This window comes from Ipomoea triloba, chromosome 1 (genome assembly GCF_003576645.1).
Source record: "Ipomoea triloba cultivar NCNSP0323 chromosome 1, ASM357664v1".
NCBI classification, from domain to species: domain Eukaryota; kingdom Viridiplantae; phylum Streptophyta; class Magnoliopsida; order Solanales; family Convolvulaceae; genus Ipomoea; species Ipomoea triloba.
This window is the reverse complement of record NC_044916.1, coordinates 33,100,067-33,121,480: the sequence shown is the minus strand read 5'-3', so window position 1 is coordinate 33,121,480 and position 21,414 is coordinate 33,100,067. Positions and strand designations below refer to the sequence as shown.

Sequence of the window (21,414 nt, the reverse complement as noted above, 5' to 3'; positions counted from 1 at the left end):
CTTGCAATCACTATATGAAAGTGTGCAGTGCACTAGTAAATTTTACTGTGTAATAACTTTAAACCACGTCATAAAGGTAAACTGAACTAAGAAAATCATGTACAATAAGCTCAACTAACAATATATTGATAACAATTATTATAACTTTTAGATACGAGAATTATATTTACCAAATCTTCACCCATCCCTGGGCTATGATTATTATTAATATTATTATTTAGGGGTTAGGGGGATTGTGAGAGAGAAAAATCAAATCAAAGAAATGAATGAAGGGGGAGGATTTTAGTCCAGGGGAGAAGAACCTTAAGAAAGAGGGGGTGGGGGGAATGCAAGTCAGCTGTCCCCACTTGATTAAGAAATCCACTGAATCCAACCCAATGCTTTGCAATACCTTCCCTTTCTCTTTCCAAACAAAATCAACAACACACACATATATATATATTTCATTCTGCATGTGGCATTTTCTAATACTACTACTACCAATTTTATATATACTATTTGTATTGCCAGTACAGTGCAACCACCTTATTTCCACCCAAATCTCTTACCCTAAAAGGCCTACCCCCATCCCATTTCTGTAATTCCACTCTTTTTTTTTCCTGTCAACTTTCAAACCAATCTTGGAAATTTGCAAACCAAGATAGATAAATACACCCCCCTTACCCCCTATTCTTCTTCCATTCTAGAATTTTCTTATACCTCTTTTGTAAGCCAAGCATAAGGGACCAACCTTTGTTTCTCTTTTTGTTATATTTTGGTGGGGTGATTGCATTATATTGTTGTATTTGGGGATTTAATTCTCTGGTAAAAAAGATTGGTTATGCAGGAGTGTGATAGAGAAGCTTTCTTCTGCCACAAACTGCAAATTTCTCTCACCATCACAGGTAATTTATACTTCCATTGATGATATGTTTCTTCTAGTTCTTTCGTTCTTGAAGAAACAGCTTTGCAATTCTTTGTTTTTTGTATTTTTTTTCAAAATAGTTGGTTGGATTACTGGTTTTCAAACAGAGGAGAGTTAACTTTTTCTAGTTCTGCTTATTTGTATTAGAGATGGAAGGTTTCTCATTTTCTCCAATTCTTATAATGTGCAGCTATATGATGAGGTGTTATAGTCACAGCATTAAAGCATTCAACCTGAATTTATAGTACCTGGCTTCAATTTTAGGGGACAAAAATCTGCATTGGATCTGATTTAGGGAATATTGAAGAGGCAATACGCAATACATACCTCGAATCCGAGATTTTGAATCACATTGATCTCCAGAATCAAGCGGTTTCCAGTATCCGATTTTGAGTAAGAGAAAATGATAGTTGAAACGACGCAAGAGAAATCGGCAGCCTCCAAGACCTACATTAATTTCGAACAACAGCATCATCAGTATCTGAACAGCGTAATGGATATGAAGACGAAGACGACCGCCGCCGCTATCCCTAGGAAGAACGGCGTACCTTTCGCGGAAGCGAAGAAAGTGGAATACCGGCGATCGTTGTCGCAAGGGGCGGGGAAAAGGATGTTCTCCATGAGCTATTTCAGCTTGGAATCGTTCCTTCTGCTGATCGGCCTGACGGCGTCGCTGCTGCTGCTGCCGTTGATCCTGCCGCCGTTGCCGCCGCCGCCGCTGATGCTTCTGCTTGTTCCGATCTGCATTCTGGTAGTTCTGATGATGTTGGCTTTCACGCCGTCTAAGGTCCGGGACATGACGTACACGTATGTGTAAATGGTGGCGGTAGAGGGAAAGGATTAACTCTCCTCCGCTGCTTTTTGTTTTGGCTAATTATAACAACTTTCTTTTATCTCTTATATATATAAATATATAAATACACATACATTATCACCAACCCTCAATGTTCTTTACATAGAGATGGAGTGTCAAATAGCTACACATCTGTTTATAAGTTTATTGATTAATAGGGGTTGAACTTCTTTTTTTTTTTTATATATATAAATAAATCAATTAAACTCTCAAGAGTTTGTGAACGTAATAAGTTAAATAAATGCAAGGGGAATTCGTTGTTAGCATTTTTAGTATGTTAATTTTATTTGGTATGATGAAGTATGTAATGGCACCATTTCAAACAACCTTATAAATAGACTTCACGTCTCTTTGCGTTATGCATCAACACTATTGTACATTGTTTCTTTTGCGCTTTGTATCAACGCATATTATACAATATACATCATATGTTTGACGCACATTATACAATATACATCATATGTTTCTAAATAGTAAAGATACATCACATCACGTCTCTAAGATCACAAGATGAGATTTATCCAATACAGTGACCGCAAATTTTCCTCATCGCTCAAAAGAAAAAGAACACAGAGATAGAGCTATGGGTGATTATGGAGAGAATGATGAGAGAGAGGTGGAGTAGCCTACTCCTAGGCAGCTATGAGATGAAGTGGCTTTTAGTTTTGACTAATTGCTGATGCAAACATGGCATGTTACACAAGCATGAAACATTGAAATGCACGTGAAATGGAAGGGCCACCACAGGGGCAGGGGCATTGGCATTTCATGGCTGCATCTCAACCCACACTACTATACAATAAAACTAAAATAGGAAGGATAATATATACACAATGATTCAGGGGAAGATAATAGCGCTTTTCAGTATACCAGCATCATCATCAATAGGAAAATAACTGCCAGAAAAGTAGCTATTTTACATGATCGGTTGCAGTATCAACTTCCTGACTGTAGTGTTCTTCTTTCTTGGATAGTTTAAAGGTGTGCTGTGCACAGCAAGGTATGCACTAAACCTCACCTCAGTTTCGTTAAACCTAAAAACAAGTTTCCCAACCCGACTATGTTGTGAGAAAATTGACAGATATTGAGGATTCATCAATTTCGCCCCCCAGCTACTGTATTATTATGCTTCGATTCGATCATAAATTTGAACTCTTGCAAGTAATACTACTATCTTTCTAGCCAAAGCTTGATGCATTTAACAAAAATGGAGGAAGATGATGCTCCAAGACAGCCAGTAACTCTCTTCCATGGTTTGCCTCGATGAGCATGACACCACTGAGTCTTTTTGCAGCTCCCACTAGCTGTCCCCTGTGCCTTTGTGATAGCAAGCAACCTCCCGCCTTGACACATTCCCTATACAGTGGCAGGTATGCTATCGCAACCCTCAGGGGAGCTGGAAGATCCGACAAACGGATTGGAGATTCGCCCCATTTCATAATTCGCACCATGTTCAAGTAATGTTCTTGTCCCTGCTCCAGTCCATCTAAAAAGGCTGCCTCCGACCAGTGCTCCTGAAGAAAAGCCCTGAGCTCAGGAGTGACGGCCTCATCATCAGACCTCGCTATGCTGTCTGCAACAGCATAAGTAGCCGCAGGATCACCGAGGAAGTCCGAGTGAAGAAGAAAAGCTACACCATCGAGAGATCCACCACTCCGTTCACCAGCTGCCTTGAGAATCTCAATACTAAGAGCAGCAAGAACTGGCTGAGGTACATGAGGGAGAAGATATGCAGCCACTTTGACCTGACTGCTGGATGTTGCGGCTGTGAGAGCAAGGCAGAGTTCCATGTCTCCGCATCCCCTCTCCACAAACCATTCAACAACCTGCATGCAACCCCTCTCTGCTGCTCTCATTAGAGGGCCCAAGAAAGCCATTGCATTTCCCTCTTCCACTAAGCATTCCATGGTTCCAATTTTACAATAATGTGAAGCAAATCCCAAAGCCAGGTCAACATCAACATCCAAGCTATTTCTTTGAGCAATCTACAAAAAAGACAATCAAGCAAGTATTTTTTTTTTAAATAGCAGATGGATATAGATCATCCAAACAACAAAAACAAAAGAGTATATGAAGTAAAGACATTAGCACAAAACACGGCATACTCTAAATCTAAACTCTGCCAAGCAAAAGATAACATAAAGTCCAATGTGCAAAGTGTATTTAGATAATCACCAAAAAAAACATGGTATAGTTGGACCATACATCAGCAAAAGACAGATAAAATAAAGGCAAATGAATAATCTAGAAAAAGAAAAACAGCATAGAAACAAAACATTATGACACAATCTGAAAAATTAGGTATTGATTGTTTAATGCAAGAATCACTCTGCATGAAGTTTCTCTATTTCTTCATTCTTCCAGACATGGCAAGAACATATAGCTAAATACTATTTCGCTAAATGTGTTTTCTTATCTTTATACACAATTAGCAACTAACTCTCCTGCAAGTTACCAATACTCTCTGATAAGCAAAATCATCTGTCAACTAGTATACATCCACAAAGATAAACAACCAATATAGATCACAATGTCATTACTTCTAGCTGACTATCAAGAAGATTTAAATAAATACCGAGGAATGGGGCACTGGACTACTGGAGTAACTACCAGTCTACCAGAAACCAGCTATCCAGACAGAAAGAAATTTAGATGACCTGGCATGAAGTAAACCATAATTATATAGGTAGAAGATAAGCATAAAGATAAAATTTGTTGTCAATTGAGAAGAGTTCAGGCATTGAAGGATGTGGTTTTCTGAAATGATTTAGTTGTAGCCTACAGTATTGGTGCAAACTCTACTGCAAGGAACCTCTGTTGCCTAAATGGCTCCCAAACTTAGCACTGATGAACTACATCTCTGCAGTGAAGCAATTGCCTACACTTACCAGTTAAACACCATTTACTATCATAGTCACATTTTACTCCAAAATCTATATTTATCTTTACTGCATAGTATATACTGATTATTTTCACAAGTATGATCTAATTAGAGGCATATAATGTTGAGTACATCTCTCTTAACAAACAAAAAATTGTGCACTTGTCTTTATTTTTTACATATTGTAAATTCTCAAGCTCAGAAACAATCAGCAAGCCTATTATTATTGGAATAAGTATCACCCATTGGCCACAAGAATGCTTTGAGTTTGTCTGTATGTTTGCATTAAGGTATATAAACATATGTACTCACATCTGTAAATTCAAGTATCATTTATTACCAAAGGCCAATATAAATGGTGCAAGTGGGGTCAGTTGATCCCACTGGATTTATTAAATATTTCATTTATAACCTGCACATCTTATGTATTTATTTTTAGAACTCCAAGAAATTCCCAAATTGACCCCGCTAAGACATTGTGAAAATCGTAGAAGGGTTAATAATTAAAATAGCATAAGCAGAAATGTAGTTTAGTCCTTGCCCAACCCTAGTACATGATTCTTCCTTTTATTAATTTGGTCCAAGGTCACACATAGACCTAGTCCATAGACCTAGTCCATCCAAGAATTTGCCTTCTTTTATCTACTCAATAACAGTTATGCTATTCCTATGAGGCCAGATGGTAAGTCGTCATATTCTTTCTCCACCCTATGACAGTTAGATCAATGATAACTTATACTGAAAATATAATAACAATGATAATAAGATTGAGCAAGCCCTTCACTAATGAACTAAAAATCAAGCCCAGCAAAAATGGAAAGCAACAATAAAGTGCCTAGCATAGGTAGCTTAGCAAATCAATATTTACCTGCAACAGAATGCGAACAAGCTCTGTGCTTCCAAAACGTGAAGCTTCAAGAAAACACTGGTTAACGTTGTCAGCACCTCCCTCTACCAACATTCCTAGCAATCCCTGTATAGCAGTTGCTGATATACCAGACGCCCAACCAGGATCAGATGAGCTAGAGAATAGAGTAAGAGGAAAGCAGGCTGCATCAAAGGCTTCAGTGAAGTCCTTTCCTGTAAGGTTATTCCCAGCAAGATCTAGAAAGGTTTTAAAAGCAGATAGCTGTAGTTGTATCTCAGCAGCTGAGTTACGCCCCACCCTATCACGGTTTCCTTGGCAGCGGGAATGGAAACCGATACATTTAAGAGCCCATTCAGTGAACTTCTGAACCTTTGCACCAGCTTCAGCTTTCAAACTCTCATCTCCGTTGCATTCTTGTAGTCGCTCATGCAACCTGCTGAGGAGGCAATTGTAAAAATCCAAGCCAAATTGCATAAGAAAATAGAATCAAACAAATATATAGAAATAAGAATAACAAAATTGGAAATATAAAGAAAGCATAGAATATAATTCTCAGCTAGGGGTGTTCGCGGATCCGCCAAATCCGCTACCATTCAATCCGCATCAGTCAATAGTGGATCGACTTAGAAGAAATCCACCACTAACGGATTGGATTCGGATTTGGCTTTCCAAAATCCATTATATCCAAACCACTACACTAATTCGCTACCAAAACGATACACACACACACACACATCAGCCAATAGTGGATGGGATGTGGATCGACTTAGAGGAAATCCACCACTAACGGATTGGATTCGGATTTGGCTATATATATGTGTGTGTGTGTGTGTGTGTGTGTGTGTGTGTGTATATATATCAGATTCATTGATTTATTTGTTTGAAGTGTTAAATTGAATATTTGGTTTTTCTGAATGGATGTTTGAAAAATTATTATCATTTTGATTTTTTAATGCTTGAATGGCTGATTTACTATAATACGGAGTATAATTTATTTTATTTTTTTAAACTTAGGATATGTCATTCGATCCGTCAAATCCGGCATTAGTAGATTGGATCGGATAGGATCCACACGTGCGGATGGGAAATTCCAAATCTGCCTTTTGTCGGATTGGATGTAGAATCACCAATCTGCGAGCACCCTATTCTCAGCTAAGATTTCAATAAAAACCAATATGTAAAATGAATAACTTGGTAAAAGGACAGTTGGACACATCTGCAAATCAATCAAAGAACACGAGTTTAACCAAGAACAATTTGTTATTTTTTAAACAAGGAAATCAATCTGAATTCCTCCCCAGTCCCCACAGTTGAGTGTTTGACATTCCACCAGCTCCAAACAGATATATTGACTGCATTATTATTATAGAAAATATTGACGGTTATAAAAAAAAATAAAAATAAAAATAAGAGAATACACAATTTATTGTTTCATCCATCTATGGTATATTTCTTAAAGCTTGCATCTAGAACTTCAAAAACTAACTACACTCCAATAGGCTGCAAGAACTGTTCTATCATTTAAAACTATGCAAGTATGCATAGTTTCAAACTTAAGTATATGCAAGATATAAGCAAACATTGCATACTGTTTAGGATAGAATGAGATCACCATAAGCATTTTATCCAGTTTCAATGACATAAAACTGCAATGTCTTTGTGTGCATGTTATGTGTGAGAGAGAGCTGACCTTTGTGCCATTACATTCACAGTATCAGTGAGGCTCATTGTTCGACTTTGACAAGCAGAAACACATGAAGCAAGAAATGAAGTCCTCAAAACTGCTCTTGTAAAGTCATAAGCACCATTTGATATAATCTTCTTAATCAACCCAGTTATACCATACAACTCTTGATGTGTACTCAAAAACCAGATCGAATCCAGAGCAATGCATAATGCATCATTGAGAGTCTGCGGAAAGATCAAACTCTCAGCAAGGTCCCAATCATGGGAACTGACAGCACCCTGAAACAGCCGCCCCAGTTCAATCCTGTCTTGTCTACTAAGCTTCTTTTCCTGCCCAGCTTTATCATCTTTCCCAGGCTCAGAATCAGAAGTTTTTGTCCTGAATTTAAGTTTCTTAGCCCCACAACTGCAAGCTCCTCCAGCTCCTGTTGATGCTCTGAAATCCTTCCCAGCAAGTGGGGCTTCCCTCGAAAAAACCACATTGCGATTGCTTCCCTCACCGTTCTCCGAGTTAAAAACTACAATTTGATCCGTCAGACTTGAGACACCAGTCTCACCTGTTTCCACATCCATTTCGGAACAATGAGACTCTACAATATTGACACCATCTCCCAAATTCAGGTCTTGGGTCTCCACCACAAATGGTCTCTTCTCTTCTTTCATTGTACACCAAAAACTAGCCAAAGATCCCAACAATTAATTCTCCCAAACAGCACTTATAATCATAACTAATTGCAAAACCTCAATCCATAATCCATTTAAAAAACAAATCAAAACTTTCCATCAGAACCTCAACAATATATGATTAGAAACAAAACCAAATTCGGAGATCAGATACAATCTATCAGCCAAGCTCAAGCACAACCTAGATTTTTTCTAGATGAAGGAAACTAGAACAGGGAACAAAGAGCAAAACACCCTAACCCAATACAAATATATAGATGGACAAAGGGCTCAGGTTCGAAGCTCAACTGTCAGAACACCCGAATCGCCATCATCAGAAACCCTAAGGAGAAACCCCTTGTTCTCAGTACCAAACAGTCGAATCCACAGCCTCAACCCTACAAGAGAGCAACAAACTACCATCAATCATTAGCGCAACTAAACACAACCAATCATCCGATAATAATTCCAGGCACAGAGACAATCAAAGCAAAAACAAAACATCAAGAGTACAAACCATAATCAGAGAAAATTTACCCGGAAGACAAAAAACACAACGAAGAGCGCATGAAACTGAGTGAAAACCAATGCAGATTATCTAGAGATGGAGAGGCATAGCGTCACCTCTCTGATTAATTTGAGAGAGATATAGAGAGAGAAAGAGAGAGACTGTGGCTCTTCCTTGCTGTGGATGGTTAAGAGAGCGGAGGAAAATGAACAAATATTATTTTAGGAAAAAGAAATAAAAAATAAATTAAAAAAAAAAGAATATTTCCTGAAATGAGAATTTGATGCATTTGGCAATTAGAAAAGTGAAGAAAAAGGACAATCCAGTCAGGTTAATAGGGTTGATAATTTGATAATCATAATATTGTAATTTTATATATTGATTTGATTAGTTTGAGCTAATCGATTATGAACAATCTATATTAATTTATCTATTTATATTCTTTTATCAATTAAGATTGTAATGCAAGGTCAATGACCTTGTGGTCTAGTGACTCTTTCAAATGGGAAATCATGAATTTAAGTTCCTGTGGGAATAATATTAACTTTTTGTGAGTAATTATAAATAAATAACTACATTGTATCAGAATCAGTAATACTTTTAAAAAAATATCGTAATGCAAGATTTATTAAATGTACATTACAAATTTCTTTGGAGACTTAAAAATAAAATTGAAAAGAAAAATAAAATTAGGACAAACATACATGGGGTGATGGAGTCATGAAGTCTTGACTCCCTACCGTACCGTAACACCATACCACACTACCACAGAAAGTTGGCCCACCTACCCAATCAATCCCGCTGGGACCCACGTTCCCCCCAGCAATCATTACTCTCATATTAAAGAAATATAAATAAATCATACTCCGTATTCTACTGCAAGGGAAGAAAATACTTTAGCCACCGTAGAATGCAATTCTGTAAAAATGTTATTTATGTGATTTCTGAAATGAGAACATTCATGCAACTAAAATTATACGGGTATTTTATCTATAAAAACAAAAACAAAAACAAAAAAAAAAAGTATAGGGATGTTTGAAAAATAATTTATAAGTTAAAATCTGATTTGTTTGATCAAACTTTAGTTGTTTGACTAATCAAACGGTTAATATAAATGTTTGATAAAAAAAAATTTGTTTAATTTATTGATGACAATAATTTAAAAATGAAAAACTGGTTTGAGTAGTTTATTTATATAATATATTTTATTTTCATTTTAAAATTTAATTTATCCTTTATAATTGTTGGTTATTGTAGTGTTTATATTTATTCTAATTTTTAAAATTTTACATTTTAATATTATTATAACAATTCAGTTGGGTCCTGAACAACACAAACTTATCAATTCAATCCAAAAGTGAATTATTTACCTGGAAAGGCGGTTACCGAATTTAAAATTATTTTTTAAATAAAATAATTTTTAAAAAAAGTTCCTTTGTCTCCGGCGGAGATGAAGGTGGCGTCGTCTTAGGCCATCTCCATGATTGGGGGAGACGATCCAAGAAGAAGCAGCCCCTTCGTCTTGGAGACGGAGGAGTTCTTTTTTTTAAACAACATTTAAAAATATTTTTAAATTCGATAGTCGCCTTTCCAGGTAAACATGCCATTCTTGGATTGAATTGCAAGAGTTCGCGTGGTTTAGGGATCTAATTTCATTCTTGTGTAATTTGATGGCCAATTGTAATTTGGTGTGCGGTTGGGTGACCTATTTGACCCTTATTCCTAAATTCTATAATAATAATAATAATATCAATCAAAACACAATTCCACAAAGTATCAATATTAAAGTAGATGATTTTGATTTTGATTTTTTTTTTCATTTTATTGGTTCACGGCCGATTTGAAAGATTTATAATTTGTTTTGCTCAAAATAACGTCGTTTTTTTATAAATACCACATAAAAAAAAAAGAGTAATAATTAATCGTCGGCCGCTTAGACGGCTGCCTAGACAACCACCTAGACCGCCTAAGGTGCACCTAGTCTGCCTAGGCGACTAGCTGCATAATCACCAATTTTGGTTATTTTCTAGGCGATCGATCGCCGCCTAACGCCTAGGCTCGATTTAAACAACAATGATATATATGTAGTATATCACATGCAATCTTATAAAGTAACTATAGTAAACAAAATATTGCATTAATATATATATATATATATATATATATATATATATATACTCACTCTACGCGCACACACATAGGAGATGATTCATGTGAGAATATGTTTCCACGTAAAAAGTAAGTTCGAAATGACGAAAAGTGCAGCGCCAATAATAACTTATGAACGAAAGTGAACCTAATTAATATTTATGGACAAATTTTACAATTACTTCATAACTTATGAACAAAAAGTGTAATTTTATCTAAATTGAATAATAAAGTATATGAATGTCTAACGAAACGCAATGTGCATATGATAAGAGCAGTCTTTGATATGCTCAATTGGTGGCTGAAGACGATATGCCACCCTTTTTACTCTCGCTTGACTGTGCCCTTTTGTCATATTCTATAGGCGCCCATAGAGTTACACCTGTCAGGACATCCCTTTAAAATTGGCTTCTTCTCCTCTAGTACTTATATCGTGAACCTAGTAGTCCACAAATTTTATTTATAAATAATAAATAAAATTAATGTATAAAAATATTTCATATATCATAAACAATTACTCCGTATAATTTAGATTTTAAATAACATACATATAACATATTAATATATATTTTTTAAAATAAATATATATGTACATAAAACTATTAATTTAAATGCATAAATTTAGTTCCTAAATTAATATAGTAAGTACATAAGTTCATTATACTCCATAGTAAATCTATAAACTTACTATTTTAAGTACATAAATTCACTACTATTAATATGTACCTATAATATTATTTATATGTATTTATAATATTATTTTTATTAACTAGATCCCTATGTAATATAAATACTGATCTAGGGATATAATTTGTCATTCTCTCGTGTGTCCGGATCTGCGTATTTATTGTGGGCCTGAACAGAAGTACGAAAGATTCAAAGATCCATTTTGACCCATTTAATGATGATGGGCCAAGATAAACAAACACAACCAGCTACAAATCAAATAGAAGCCTTGTATTGCAAAGCATAAATTTTAAGTACTTGTATGAAATTATCCGCATGTTTGATTTACGAGGAAAATACGTTTTTGGAATTTATTTTTTTTGGAGCAAATATAGATTATTTGGTTGATGAATAATTTACTCAGGAATAATAAATTTTTGTATTATCCTCGCATGTCTTTATTGTATAGAGACATTTGAGTCGTTATACTAATTATTTTCAATAATTTAATTCTCATATGTTTTTATTGATTTTTTTTTTAAATAAAGTCAAATAAATCATCAAATTTTACACAATTGGTCTCCTTACCTAAAAAGAAAAAACAACACCAACAATTCAAGCACTCACATTAATTGTTTAAGATTATAATTATAATCTAAGAGTGTGTGGTTAATGGGTTTACACACCATGAATGAGAATCAAAATCATATTTAGTGTTGGTTGACAGCTTTTTAAAACACAATTGTGATATTTTTTTTTTTGGAAGGTAAACGTAGCTATTCCATTAATTCATAACATAAAACGTTTACATCAACGATCAATGAAATGGTAAACCATTCCTTACAGTCAGACATAGAAACAACTTTTCTAACTATGCTATAGAAAACTTGAATCGCAGACTGTTTCATAACTAAGAAGCTATGTTCCTTCAAGGAGCTTAAAGCTTCATCAAAGATCTGGGTCTTCATCATCATTCTTTTTTGCTCGCCCATGATAAGATCAACACTTGCCGAAACCAAACTAAACGATTTATGCTAATGATAATGAAAAGCTCGTGAAAGTAACGAGAGGAAAAAGCCCGTGAAAGTAACGAGAGGAAAACACAATAAGTAATGAGAGGAAAACACAATAATAGAGAAAATAAAAAGTGGTAAAGCCAAAGTAGGGTTGGGAGTTCAAAGACTACCAACACAAACTCCAATATCTACCTACTATTATTTTATTCAAAGGGAAAGAAAACGGAAAAAGAAGATCTGTGGCGGTGGTCGAAGGCGGACGGAGCTGCAACGGAGGTCGGGGCGGAAGAAGAGCGAGAGTAAACGTAGAAAGTGACCAAAACCGCCGGCTCAAAGCTCCATTAGAGCTCCGGGCGGAGGCCGGCGGTGGAAGCCAAAGTTGAGCAGCAAGAAAAGCTTTTTGTTTTAGAGAGAAAAGGGAGGCCACAATTGTGATATTTGATTACCCCTTAAATTGAAAATTTTATTTCCTAATTAAAAATGGGTAATATGATCTTTAAGTTTAGATTTGTGCTTTTAGATTTTTTTTTTTCATATGTGTACTTTGGACGTCATTATATTATGATAAATTGCCTTAATTTATTATTATTATTATTTTTTTTTTGCATTTTAAAACCTTTATTTCCATTGTCATACATAACCAAACATCCTTTATTCACATTATAAGGTCATACGTAATCTAACATCTATATTGGTAACCATTCCAATTCCACACTACTACCAAACATACAAAATACTTTCAACAAAACACATTACCACTATCAAGTATTTGATTCATATTCTAGTGTCAATTCCTTATGCGAACCAAACACACCCTAATTACTTACAAACCACACGAATTTGATTACTAATGTAATCAAACTCATTATCTTCTACTATGAAAATCCTGCTACAATTAGAAAAGTCACTTTTTTTTTGGATTAAATATACTTATTTGATCATACAAATGATACAAGTGAAAGACAACCATGTGATTGCCACCACATACATATGCATTCTATCAGCAGTGCACACGTCCTTCTAACATGCATATGATGTACCTTGCACCGACCTGTATTGTTTCCGGAATCGACCATCCATAAGAGAATTAGGAAAACATTACTGTCAAACGTTGGCCATTCATGTTAATAAAATAAGACATATGGTATAAAGCATTGCCGTTGAACAATAAAAATGATATTAGAAATATATGTTTTTGGTAACAACAAAAACATTGTTTGGCATGCAACTCAATTTGATTAGTTTAATTTTGCGAAATAAATATAGAGCAAATTCATTTTAATTTTACTTTGTAATATTCAATTTTATTTATTTTTTTAAACTGTAATATTCAATTCTGATGTATCAATAATTAACTAGTTTCTGTATGAGAGTGATGTCAGTCTTATAATGAATATTCCTATCTATAGGAGTGACGGTCTATACAAAATAAGTTGGAGTATGGATGAGAGTGGAAAATTTAGTGTCAAGAGTTATCATAGGGCCCTTATGGGGGAGTTCAACTAGGATATGAGTGAGGGTTGGTTTTCAATGTTGAGCCTATGGATTCTTGAAAAAAAAATAAAAAAATTACAAGCTTGCAAGTTGCACAAAGCTTGTATACTGGTGATCTCCTATGTATTAAAAGAGTTAACTGCCCTGTAATATATCTTATGTGCTTGAATGCTGATGAAACAATCCTTCATGTTATTGTTGAGTGTCAAACTATTAGGGCTTGTTAGAACCTACCTGAAATTTGTCTTAATGTTAGCAGTTACGACTTCTTTTTCAAGTTGGATTGACAGATCTTTTGCTTCATTAAACAAGGAGCAATAGTGCATCCTTAGTATTATTTGGTGTAAACTTTGGTTTGCTATGAATGAAAAGGCGTGGAACAACTTAGCAATCTCCCGTTCAGCTATTGTGAAAAAATGTCAAGTCTTACATTGTTGAATGGAGAAATGCAGTAGAACCATCATGTTCTATAGGAGATCATGAACCAAGTGCTAAGAGATGGACAAAACCCCAGGTAGGTTGGATCAAGTCGAATGTGGACGCGACTGTGCATAAAGAAGTTGGGAAGATGGATTTTGGTTTCATTTTTAGAGATGAGTATGTATGGAGGTTTTTTTTTTTGCTACTAGGATTATACATTGAAGATGAATTTCCAGCCCTAATGAAACAAAAGCAATGACCATTCAAGAGCACTAAATTGAGTTAAAAAATATTGTGAATTTTTATAAAATGGAAAGCGACGGTTAGTAGGTGGTTCAAGCTATCAGCTCTAACATAAAGAATTCCTAATCATTCAAGATATTAAGAAAATGATATTGAGTTTTGATCATATTTTCATTAAGTTTGGCTGTCTATCCATGAATCAAACAGTCCATTAGTTAGCTAGGGAGTACATTTTCATATCAAATTGTATGGAGTGGTCTGATACAATTATAATGTTCTTCGTTTGGACTTTGAAGTCTTTGAATTAATGAATGTTTCCTTTTGTGTGTGTGTTTTTTTAAAGAGTTATTTCGGGCATCTTCCCTTTGCTTCAAAACCAATTCCACATGTCTCGCCGAAAGATATTCGCTTCCTTTTCACTAGGTAGTAGTGCGTAGTAGCGGATTATATCTCTCATCGTGTCATCATAAGACAAAGCGTAACCCACGCGCTATTACGCCCAAAACATTCGATCCATTTTTCTCTCTCGCCGCCGATCAAAGCTCCCAACACAAGTAAATTCGATCTCTTCTGTCTTCTTCACCCTATCTTCCCCTCTCTCTATATATATCCCCACCTCAGTTCAACGCTCTACTACTACTCTAGTTTGATCTTATTCATCTGTTTCGGTTGACTTTTAATCTTCAGAAGAAGAAGAGGAAGATACTGAAAGAGTAATGGATGAAGAGTATGATGTGATTGTACTGGGTACTGGTCTCAAGGAATGCATCCTCAGCGGTCTACTCTCCGTCGATGGCCTCAAGGTGCATCCCAATCTTATTTCTTGTTCTCACACGGAACTTCCTTGTTCCGCAATTCGCATGCTGAATTGGGTCCTGAGATTGGGATGGTTTCTAGATCGGAACTTATTTTATTGTTTAACTGGGTTGCTAATTCGTAGATCACTAGATCTTCAGTTTCGTCGTTGTTTTGAAGTAAAGTTAGCGCTTTTCTGTCGAAGAAAATAGTTTTACTTCATTTTTTTGGGGAGGGGTGACGAGGATTTAATAAAAGTTTGATTTTGACATAGTCTGGATGTCTGATAAATTGTTAGTCCAGCACTATTTTCCAGATTGATTATATGACAATTGCTGCACGGAGGAGATACTGCCAAAGACTGCTTTTCATGTTTCATTAGACTATCAGAACCAATTGAATGATTTGCTAGCCAAAGTTCCATTTTACAAAGTTTTACATTAATTTAACTGCCGCTGCAAGCAAACAGGCTTTTCTGATTGTGACACCATTATTCATTTTTCATATTGTAGTTGATGAAAAAATAGTGTGACCAACAGTGGTGTTTGTTTCGCGTTCTGCAAGTCATATTGAGGTGGACTATTGTATATGTTGACCAGTGCATATGTAGTTTTGGGTACTTAGGTGGAAGTAGAACTGTTGCAGGGTGTGCCCTAGTTCTAACAAGTTGGGTTCCCTGGGAAGACTTGCATTATTAGTTTTTGTTGTGTTAGTGTTCTTAGAGTTTTTAAGCTGCTTATGACCTAATATGTATAAAAAAAACAGTAATACTACCAACTGATTTGATGAGAATTCAATTTTTTTTTTGTGTGTTTCATGGCCAAGATATGAGGAGAGTGAAAATGAATCTACCAAATTAGTGGTACTCTTTATCTTTTAGAAACTTGTAGCTTCTCTAAAGTAGCCTTTTTGTTTTTATCTAGTTTGTCTTTATGTTCCTGTTTATCGTTAGAGTGAAAACAAATATTTTTTTCTATGCTTTGCTACTTGACATGATTTGCAATTCAAGTTACTTTTTGGTATCATGTGTTCATGTTTTTGTCTGGTTGTTCATGCTTAACACATGACACTTGCAATAGGTTCTACATATGGATAGAAATGACTACTATGGAGGAGAATCAACTTCCCTCAACCTTGTTCAGGTGTGTGTCCTCATGTTCTATTCAAAAATTACTTTGCAAGTGTAGAGTAAACCATGTCCTTTGAAAGACTTCCTAATGTTCTATATATATCACAATTGATCAATATATATTTATTCTTTTTGTTTGTAGCTCTGGAAGAGGTTTAGAGGAAGTGACAAGCCTCCTGTCGAGCTTGGTTCTAGTAGGGACTACAATGTTGACATGATTCCTAAGGTATCATTTTACATTTTTACTCCCTTGTTATACTGATTCTTTTATTTATTTATAAATTATTATAATTATTTTTAATTTAATTGTTCCCTTGCCATGCGTATACACATTAGTGACTCACCACCACTTTTTGCAGTTTATCATGGCAAATGGTGCTCTTGTACGGGTTCTCATTCATACTGATGTTACAAAATATCTGTACTTCAAAGCAGTTGATGGCAGCTTTGTGTATAACAAAGGAAAGGTATAAATTGTTCTCATTAATGTTAAAATTAATGCCAAGAAGGGTGGGTGGGGGGTACAGGGTACTGCATCATGTTGGCGTTGTATTTTTTATTTTGTCCTTCCCAAGTGCTTGATAAAATTGGTTCAACAGGTCCACAAGGTCCCAGCTACTGATATGGAGGCCCTTAAGTCTCCACTTATGGGCATCTTTGAGAAGCGGCGTGCTCGAAAGTTCTTCATATATGTCCAGGATTATAATGAGAGTGATCCTAAAACACATGACGGAATGGATCTTACAAGAGTGACAGCTAGAGAGCTAATTGGGTACACTGTCACCTCTGACTCCCTTTCATTCTCTTTATTTTAGTTATTTATATTGTTTCATTTGTTTGTATACATTTTGTCATTTGTATGCTTTTGGGGAAGAATAATTATTTTACTTGTCTTGAATTGGAAATAATGATGAGGATAGGTAATCACTTTCAAATTTTTATCAAGGTCATGCACGGTATTAACTTTTATGTTTTTATTTCTTTTTGAAAGATACCTATTGGTGATGCTGTGAGCTGCATTCTTTTGAACCCCATTCCCTTTTATTTTGGAAGCATGAGCACTGATTTGACTCACATGATTGTGTAATTTGGATTGTCTAAATAAAACAAACATGGAAAAGAAGTCTTGTATCTTTTTTAAAAATGAAGAAACAAGTCATATGGCCAATGAATTATTGCCACTATCTTTGTAAAATAAGTAACTTGCTGCAGTTATTATCTGATGATAAATCACTAGAATCGTTGCAAGCCTTCAAATCTTACTGGTTATAAGATTTTAATTTTTCTGATAGAAAATTTGGTCTTGACGACAACACTGTGGACTTCATCGGCCATGCATTAGCACTACACAGAGACGACCACTACTTAGATGAACCTGCTCTAGATACTGTGAAGAGAATAAAGGTGAATGCCAGCTTAAGTATTTAACCGTTTTAGCTTCTTTTATAAGTTCTGACTGCTTTTAAAGATGTTTTTTTATCTGATAATTTTTTTTTGGGCGATCATGTAATAGTTATATTCAGAGTCCCTTGCACGTTTTCAAGGAGGATCACCTTATATTTATCCTTTGTATGGTTTGGGAGAGCTACCTCAGGTTTGTGTACTTTTATTATATTTTAATATTTAATGCATGTAAAAACAATTCTTAATTTTTTATATGTTATCCTTTTGTCTTTCCCATCTCTTATTTATTGTTCCTGCTTTCACAAAATTGCTTCACTTTGTATTTTTTCTTTCTTTTGAATCACTGATGGGTAATAGAGGTTTGTGCAATTTAGGCATTTGCCCGACTTAGTGCTGTGTACGGAGGGACCTATATGTTGAATAAACCTGAGTGCAAGGTGAACATTTTGCTTTATATCGTATTCCACACATGGTGAGGAAGTCTCATTTTGTAATGTCTGACATGTCTTCTGATCTGACTCCAGGTAGAGTTTGATGAAGAAGGCAAGGTAGCAGGCGTAACATCTGAAGGTGAAACTGCCAAGTGCAAGAAAGTTGTCTGTGATCCTTCCTATTTGCCTGGCAAGGTAGTTTGTTTGATTGTTGTTTGTCGTTGTTTATATATATATATATATATATATAATTTTTTATATTTAATTATTCTATTGTGATGATTATTGGATTCACTTTTTGTTCATAACCTCTAAAATTATAATCTACCGAGTGCTTCTTTACTTAAGTTGGAGCTTATTGAAGTAGAGTTATTTTTTTGGAAAGCCTCAATTGTGATGCTTCTTGAAAACGAGCTTTTTGCCTGTTTTTTTATTTTAAGGCATTTTTTTTCGTTGTTTGGCCTAACGAATCTTTTTTTGGGAATAAGTTCTAATTAGCTTTGTGCCAAACAAACTCTGAAGATAATTAGATCCGTGCCTTTATCATACTGGTTTAAGCATTAGCCTGTATAAGTAATAGGGTTTGATGTTCCACATACTCTTTCTTTTTTAATTCTAACAAGTGATATATCAAAGATGAAAAAGTAACACGAAGACATGCCCATATGACAGGTTAGAAAGGTAGGCAAGGTTGCAAGAGCAATTGCAATAATGAGCCATCCAATTCCAAATACCAATGATTCTCACTCAGTGCAGATTATTCTGCCTCAGAAGCAGTTGGGACGCAAATCAGACATGTAAGTTTTCATGACCTGTACTGTGAACTGTGAACAAGACCCATAACATACGTGTAATAAGTTGGCACACCTCTAAATCTCTTTGTTTTGCTTATTCTAAATTTCTTCTTCTAAATCATTGTACTTCAGTATGGTATTTAAATATAGTTTGGTTCTGTTAGCTGAATAGTATTACAAGTGTGCCCATTTTATGTATTTGATTCGATTAACAAGGCTTGACTGAAGTTATTTACAATTGAATTTGTAGTAATATTTAATTTAGTACTAGTGTATAAAATTTATATATTTAGAAACTATATCAAAAGTACTATCAAACACAAGTTAGAATTTAAAAATTATAAGATGTTAAAGAAATAATAAAAAAAAGATTAGATGGATTGACCAAACATTACTGATAAAATGGGGAAGAAGGAGAATATATAAATATAATTTTTATTTTATATATAAAAAATAAATAATTATATATATGTGTGTGTGTGTGTGTGTGTGTGTGTTTAGGGTTTGAATATATACATATGCATATTTATCTGTTTATTTATTATTTTGAATATGGGTACTTTTGTCTGTTGACTATATATTTCTTTTCTATTGTTTAACCAACCAAACATTTGAATATTATTCCTATGTAATGTAATTTCATAATCCAACATAACAGTGAAATAACATTCCTATTATATTACTTCTCTATTCCATTCTTTCTAAAAATCCTATTCCTATTCACTCTACTTCCACGCTACGTTAGTGATTGCAGTTCCTTCCTTAAATAGTGAGTTTATTTATTTATTTTTGGTACATTTGATGGGGGTGGAGGGCTTAAAATTCAAACCTAGGTATACTACCTAAAAAGGGGTGTACCTTACCGCGAAACTACACTCTAAGCCCCTTAAGTGGGTAGTTTATGAATTATGCTAATTTAATTTCAATGTAACCATTCTGGTCGGACAAATCTGCCCTCTTCTGTACTTAAGCAGTCTGGTAGAAACTAGTTTGTTGTCTCTGAAATTATTCTTATCAAATTAATAATACACATGATTTATCAGATTTTTATTGATCTATATTAGTGATATATGCTTTGTGTCTTTTGCTTGAAGCTTTTCATGAGTGTGTTCAATTGGATATTGTTCAACCTGACTCTTGCAATTTAGTACTAAAACAAGCTGATTGCTTGAACCTTTTGCTTTGCAGGTATTTGTTCTGTTGTTCCTACACTCACAATGTTGCCCCGAAGGGGAAATTCATTGCATTTGTCTCTACAGAGGCAGAAACTGATCACCCCGAGAGTGAATTAAAGCCAGGAATTGATCTTCTAGGGCCTGTGGATGAGATATTCTTTGAGACTTATGACAGATTCGAACCAGTCAATGAACCCTCTCTCGACAACTGTTTCATCTCGACAGTGAGTCTCTTGCGCTTTTAAAATGATTAAAGTTGATCCTACATGGACTTACCCTTTATTTCTTTTCTTTCCAGAGCTATGATTCTACAACTCACTTTGAGTCAACCGTGGATGATGTCCTCAGCATGTATACTTTGATAACTGGAAAGGTAATTATGTCTAATGCGTTTAATAAATGATCTTTCACATGCAAACAACTCTTTTTCTTATTCAAACAACTCGTGTTGTATATGCGTCGTGAAGGCAAGGGGTAGTGGTGGTTGACTAATTGCTGAATATGCAACTTTTTGTGTGTTTTAGGTTCTTGACCTTAATATATGCTAACTTTTTTTGTGTGTTTTAGGTTCTTGACCTTAATGTGGATCTTAGTGCTGCCAGCGCTGCTGAGGAATGAGTGACTTTTTCCTTTTAGTTGTGTAGTGTTGTGTACTCTTTCATGCTCTCCCATCTTAAAAAATTGTTTATCTCAATTTGATGTACAAGTTTAACGTTATCTTTTTGATTATGTTCTCCTGCAGCAGTTACACTCTTATACTTTGTTTAAACTCTCTGATCTGTGTTTCTGTTTCTGATGCTAAATGTTTCTTGAATTGGGGTGTTCTAAGACTTTGGTTATGAATTCCATATACTTTAAATTAGTACAGCTTCGAATAACATATCTTATAATTATATATTTATTACGTTTAAAATTAATAGTGATGTTAATATATGATGACTATGTACTCCTTGAGTCCTGTAATGGACTAATGGAGACTACAAATTTTATTTAGTCAGCTTCTTTTTGTATTGTATGTTATATATACTAAACTCAATTTTTAAAACCCTACTGAAAAATCACCATTCAATATTTATTTGATGGAAATACATTGAAATAAAAATACATAAAATGATTAAATACAAAGATTTGTTTAAAAGTATAATTTAAAGAGAGAATTTTTTTTCCTATTTATACATATAAAAATATAATATGTTATACACTATAATCATTTTCTTTCTTTTTTAATTTTTCTCAACCCGAATTAGTTTTCACATTGCAATATGGACCTTGGTCTAAAACAACATAAAAATTATGTACATTAACAAATTATGTATTTGTAAATAAATTGACGATA

The 21,414-nt window shown here is 34.7% G+C and overlaps 3 protein-coding genes and 1 long non-coding RNA gene across 6 annotated transcripts; 3 read left to right on the top strand and 1 right to left on the bottom strand.

Moving 5' to 3' along the window:
* The first annotated feature begins 461 nt into the window (after nt 1–461).
* Nucleotides 462–1,308, top strand: LOC116033258. Its single transcript, XR_004100825.1, has 2 exons — nt 462–884; nt 1,095–1,308. It is a non-coding gene; the product is annotated as an uncharacterized LOC116033258 (long non-coding RNA).
* Nucleotides 1,308–1,721, top strand: LOC116012720 (ARGOS-like protein). The gene has a single exon (XM_031252368.1). It carries the CDS (start codon nt 1,308–1,310, stop codon nt 1,719–1,721), a length of 414 nt encoding a protein of 137 aa, XP_031108228.1.
* Nucleotides 1,722–2,489: 768 nt separating this feature from the next.
* On the bottom strand, nt 2,490–8,547 carry LOC116033246 (ankyrin repeat protein SKIP35). 2 transcript variants are annotated; one of them, XM_031276004.1, is made up of 4 exons: nt 8,393–8,547; nt 7,197–8,253; nt 5,507–5,942; nt 2,490–3,742 (listed from the first exon to the last, which is right to left on the bottom strand). In XM_031276004.1, exons 2-4 carry the CDS (start codon nt 7,853–7,855, stop codon nt 2,936–2,938), a joined length of 1,902 nt encoding a protein of 633 aa, XP_031131864.1. In that variant the 5' UTR covers nt 7,856–8,253; nt 8,393–8,547; the 3' UTR covers nt 2,490–2,935. The 2 variants fall into 2 exon arrangements, with proteins under 2 accessions (XP_031131864.1, XP_031131870.1); XM_031276010.1 differs by having other exon boundaries at nt 5,507–5,939.
* A 6,201-nt stretch (nt 8,548–14,748) lies between these two features.
* LOC116027042 (guanosine nucleotide diphosphate dissociation inhibitor 2) lies at nt 14,749–20,943 on the top strand. Of its 2 annotated transcripts, XM_031268475.1 has the most exons (14): nt 14,749–14,904; nt 15,038–15,153; nt 16,225–16,287; nt 16,417–16,500; nt 16,634–16,741; nt 16,874–17,046; nt 17,567–17,678; nt 17,788–17,868; nt 18,053–18,115; nt 18,203–18,304; nt 18,782–18,906; nt 20,092–20,302; nt 20,377–20,451; nt 20,646–20,943. In XM_031268475.1, exons 2-14 carry the CDS (start codon nt 15,067–15,069, stop codon nt 20,694–20,696), a joined length of 1,335 nt encoding a protein of 444 aa, XP_031124335.1. In that variant the 5' UTR covers nt 14,749–14,904; nt 15,038–15,066; the 3' UTR covers nt 20,697–20,943. The 2 variants fall into 2 exon arrangements, with proteins under 2 accessions (XP_031124335.1, XP_031124329.1); XM_031268469.1 differs by having other exon boundaries at nt 14,845–15,153.
* Nucleotides 20,944–21,414: the final 471 nt, after the last annotated feature.

Bases quoted from the DNA above. Each gene is read 5' to 3' on its own strand.
- LOC116012720 (XM_031252368.1), top strand. From the start codon at position 1,308: ATGATAGTTGAAACGACGCAAGAGAAATCGGCAGCCTCCAAGACCTAC.
- LOC116033246 (XM_031276004.1), bottom strand. From the start codon at position 7,855: ATGAAAGAAGAGAAGAGACCATTTGTGGTGGAGACCCAAGACCTGAAT. The intron at 5,943-7,196 runs GTCAGCTCTCTC...TTGCCTCCTCAG, and splicing joins GTGAATGTAATGGCACAAAG to CAGGTTGCATGAGCGACTAC. The intron at 3,743-5,506 runs GTAAATATTGAT...TCTTTTTTGTAG, and splicing joins TTGTTCGCATTCTGTTGCAG to ATTGCTCAAAGAAATAGCTT.
- LOC116027042 (XM_031268475.1), top strand. From the start codon at position 15,067: ATGGATGAAGAGTATGATGTGATTGTACTGGGTACTGGTCTCAAGGAA. The intron at 16,288-16,416 runs GTGTGTGTCCTC...TTTTGTTTGTAG, and splicing joins CTTCCCTCAACCTTGTTCAG to CTCTGGAAGAGGTTTAGAGG. The intron at 16,501-16,633 runs GTATCATTTTAC...CACTTTTTGCAG, and splicing joins ATGTTGACATGATTCCTAAG to TTTATCATGGCAAATGGTGC.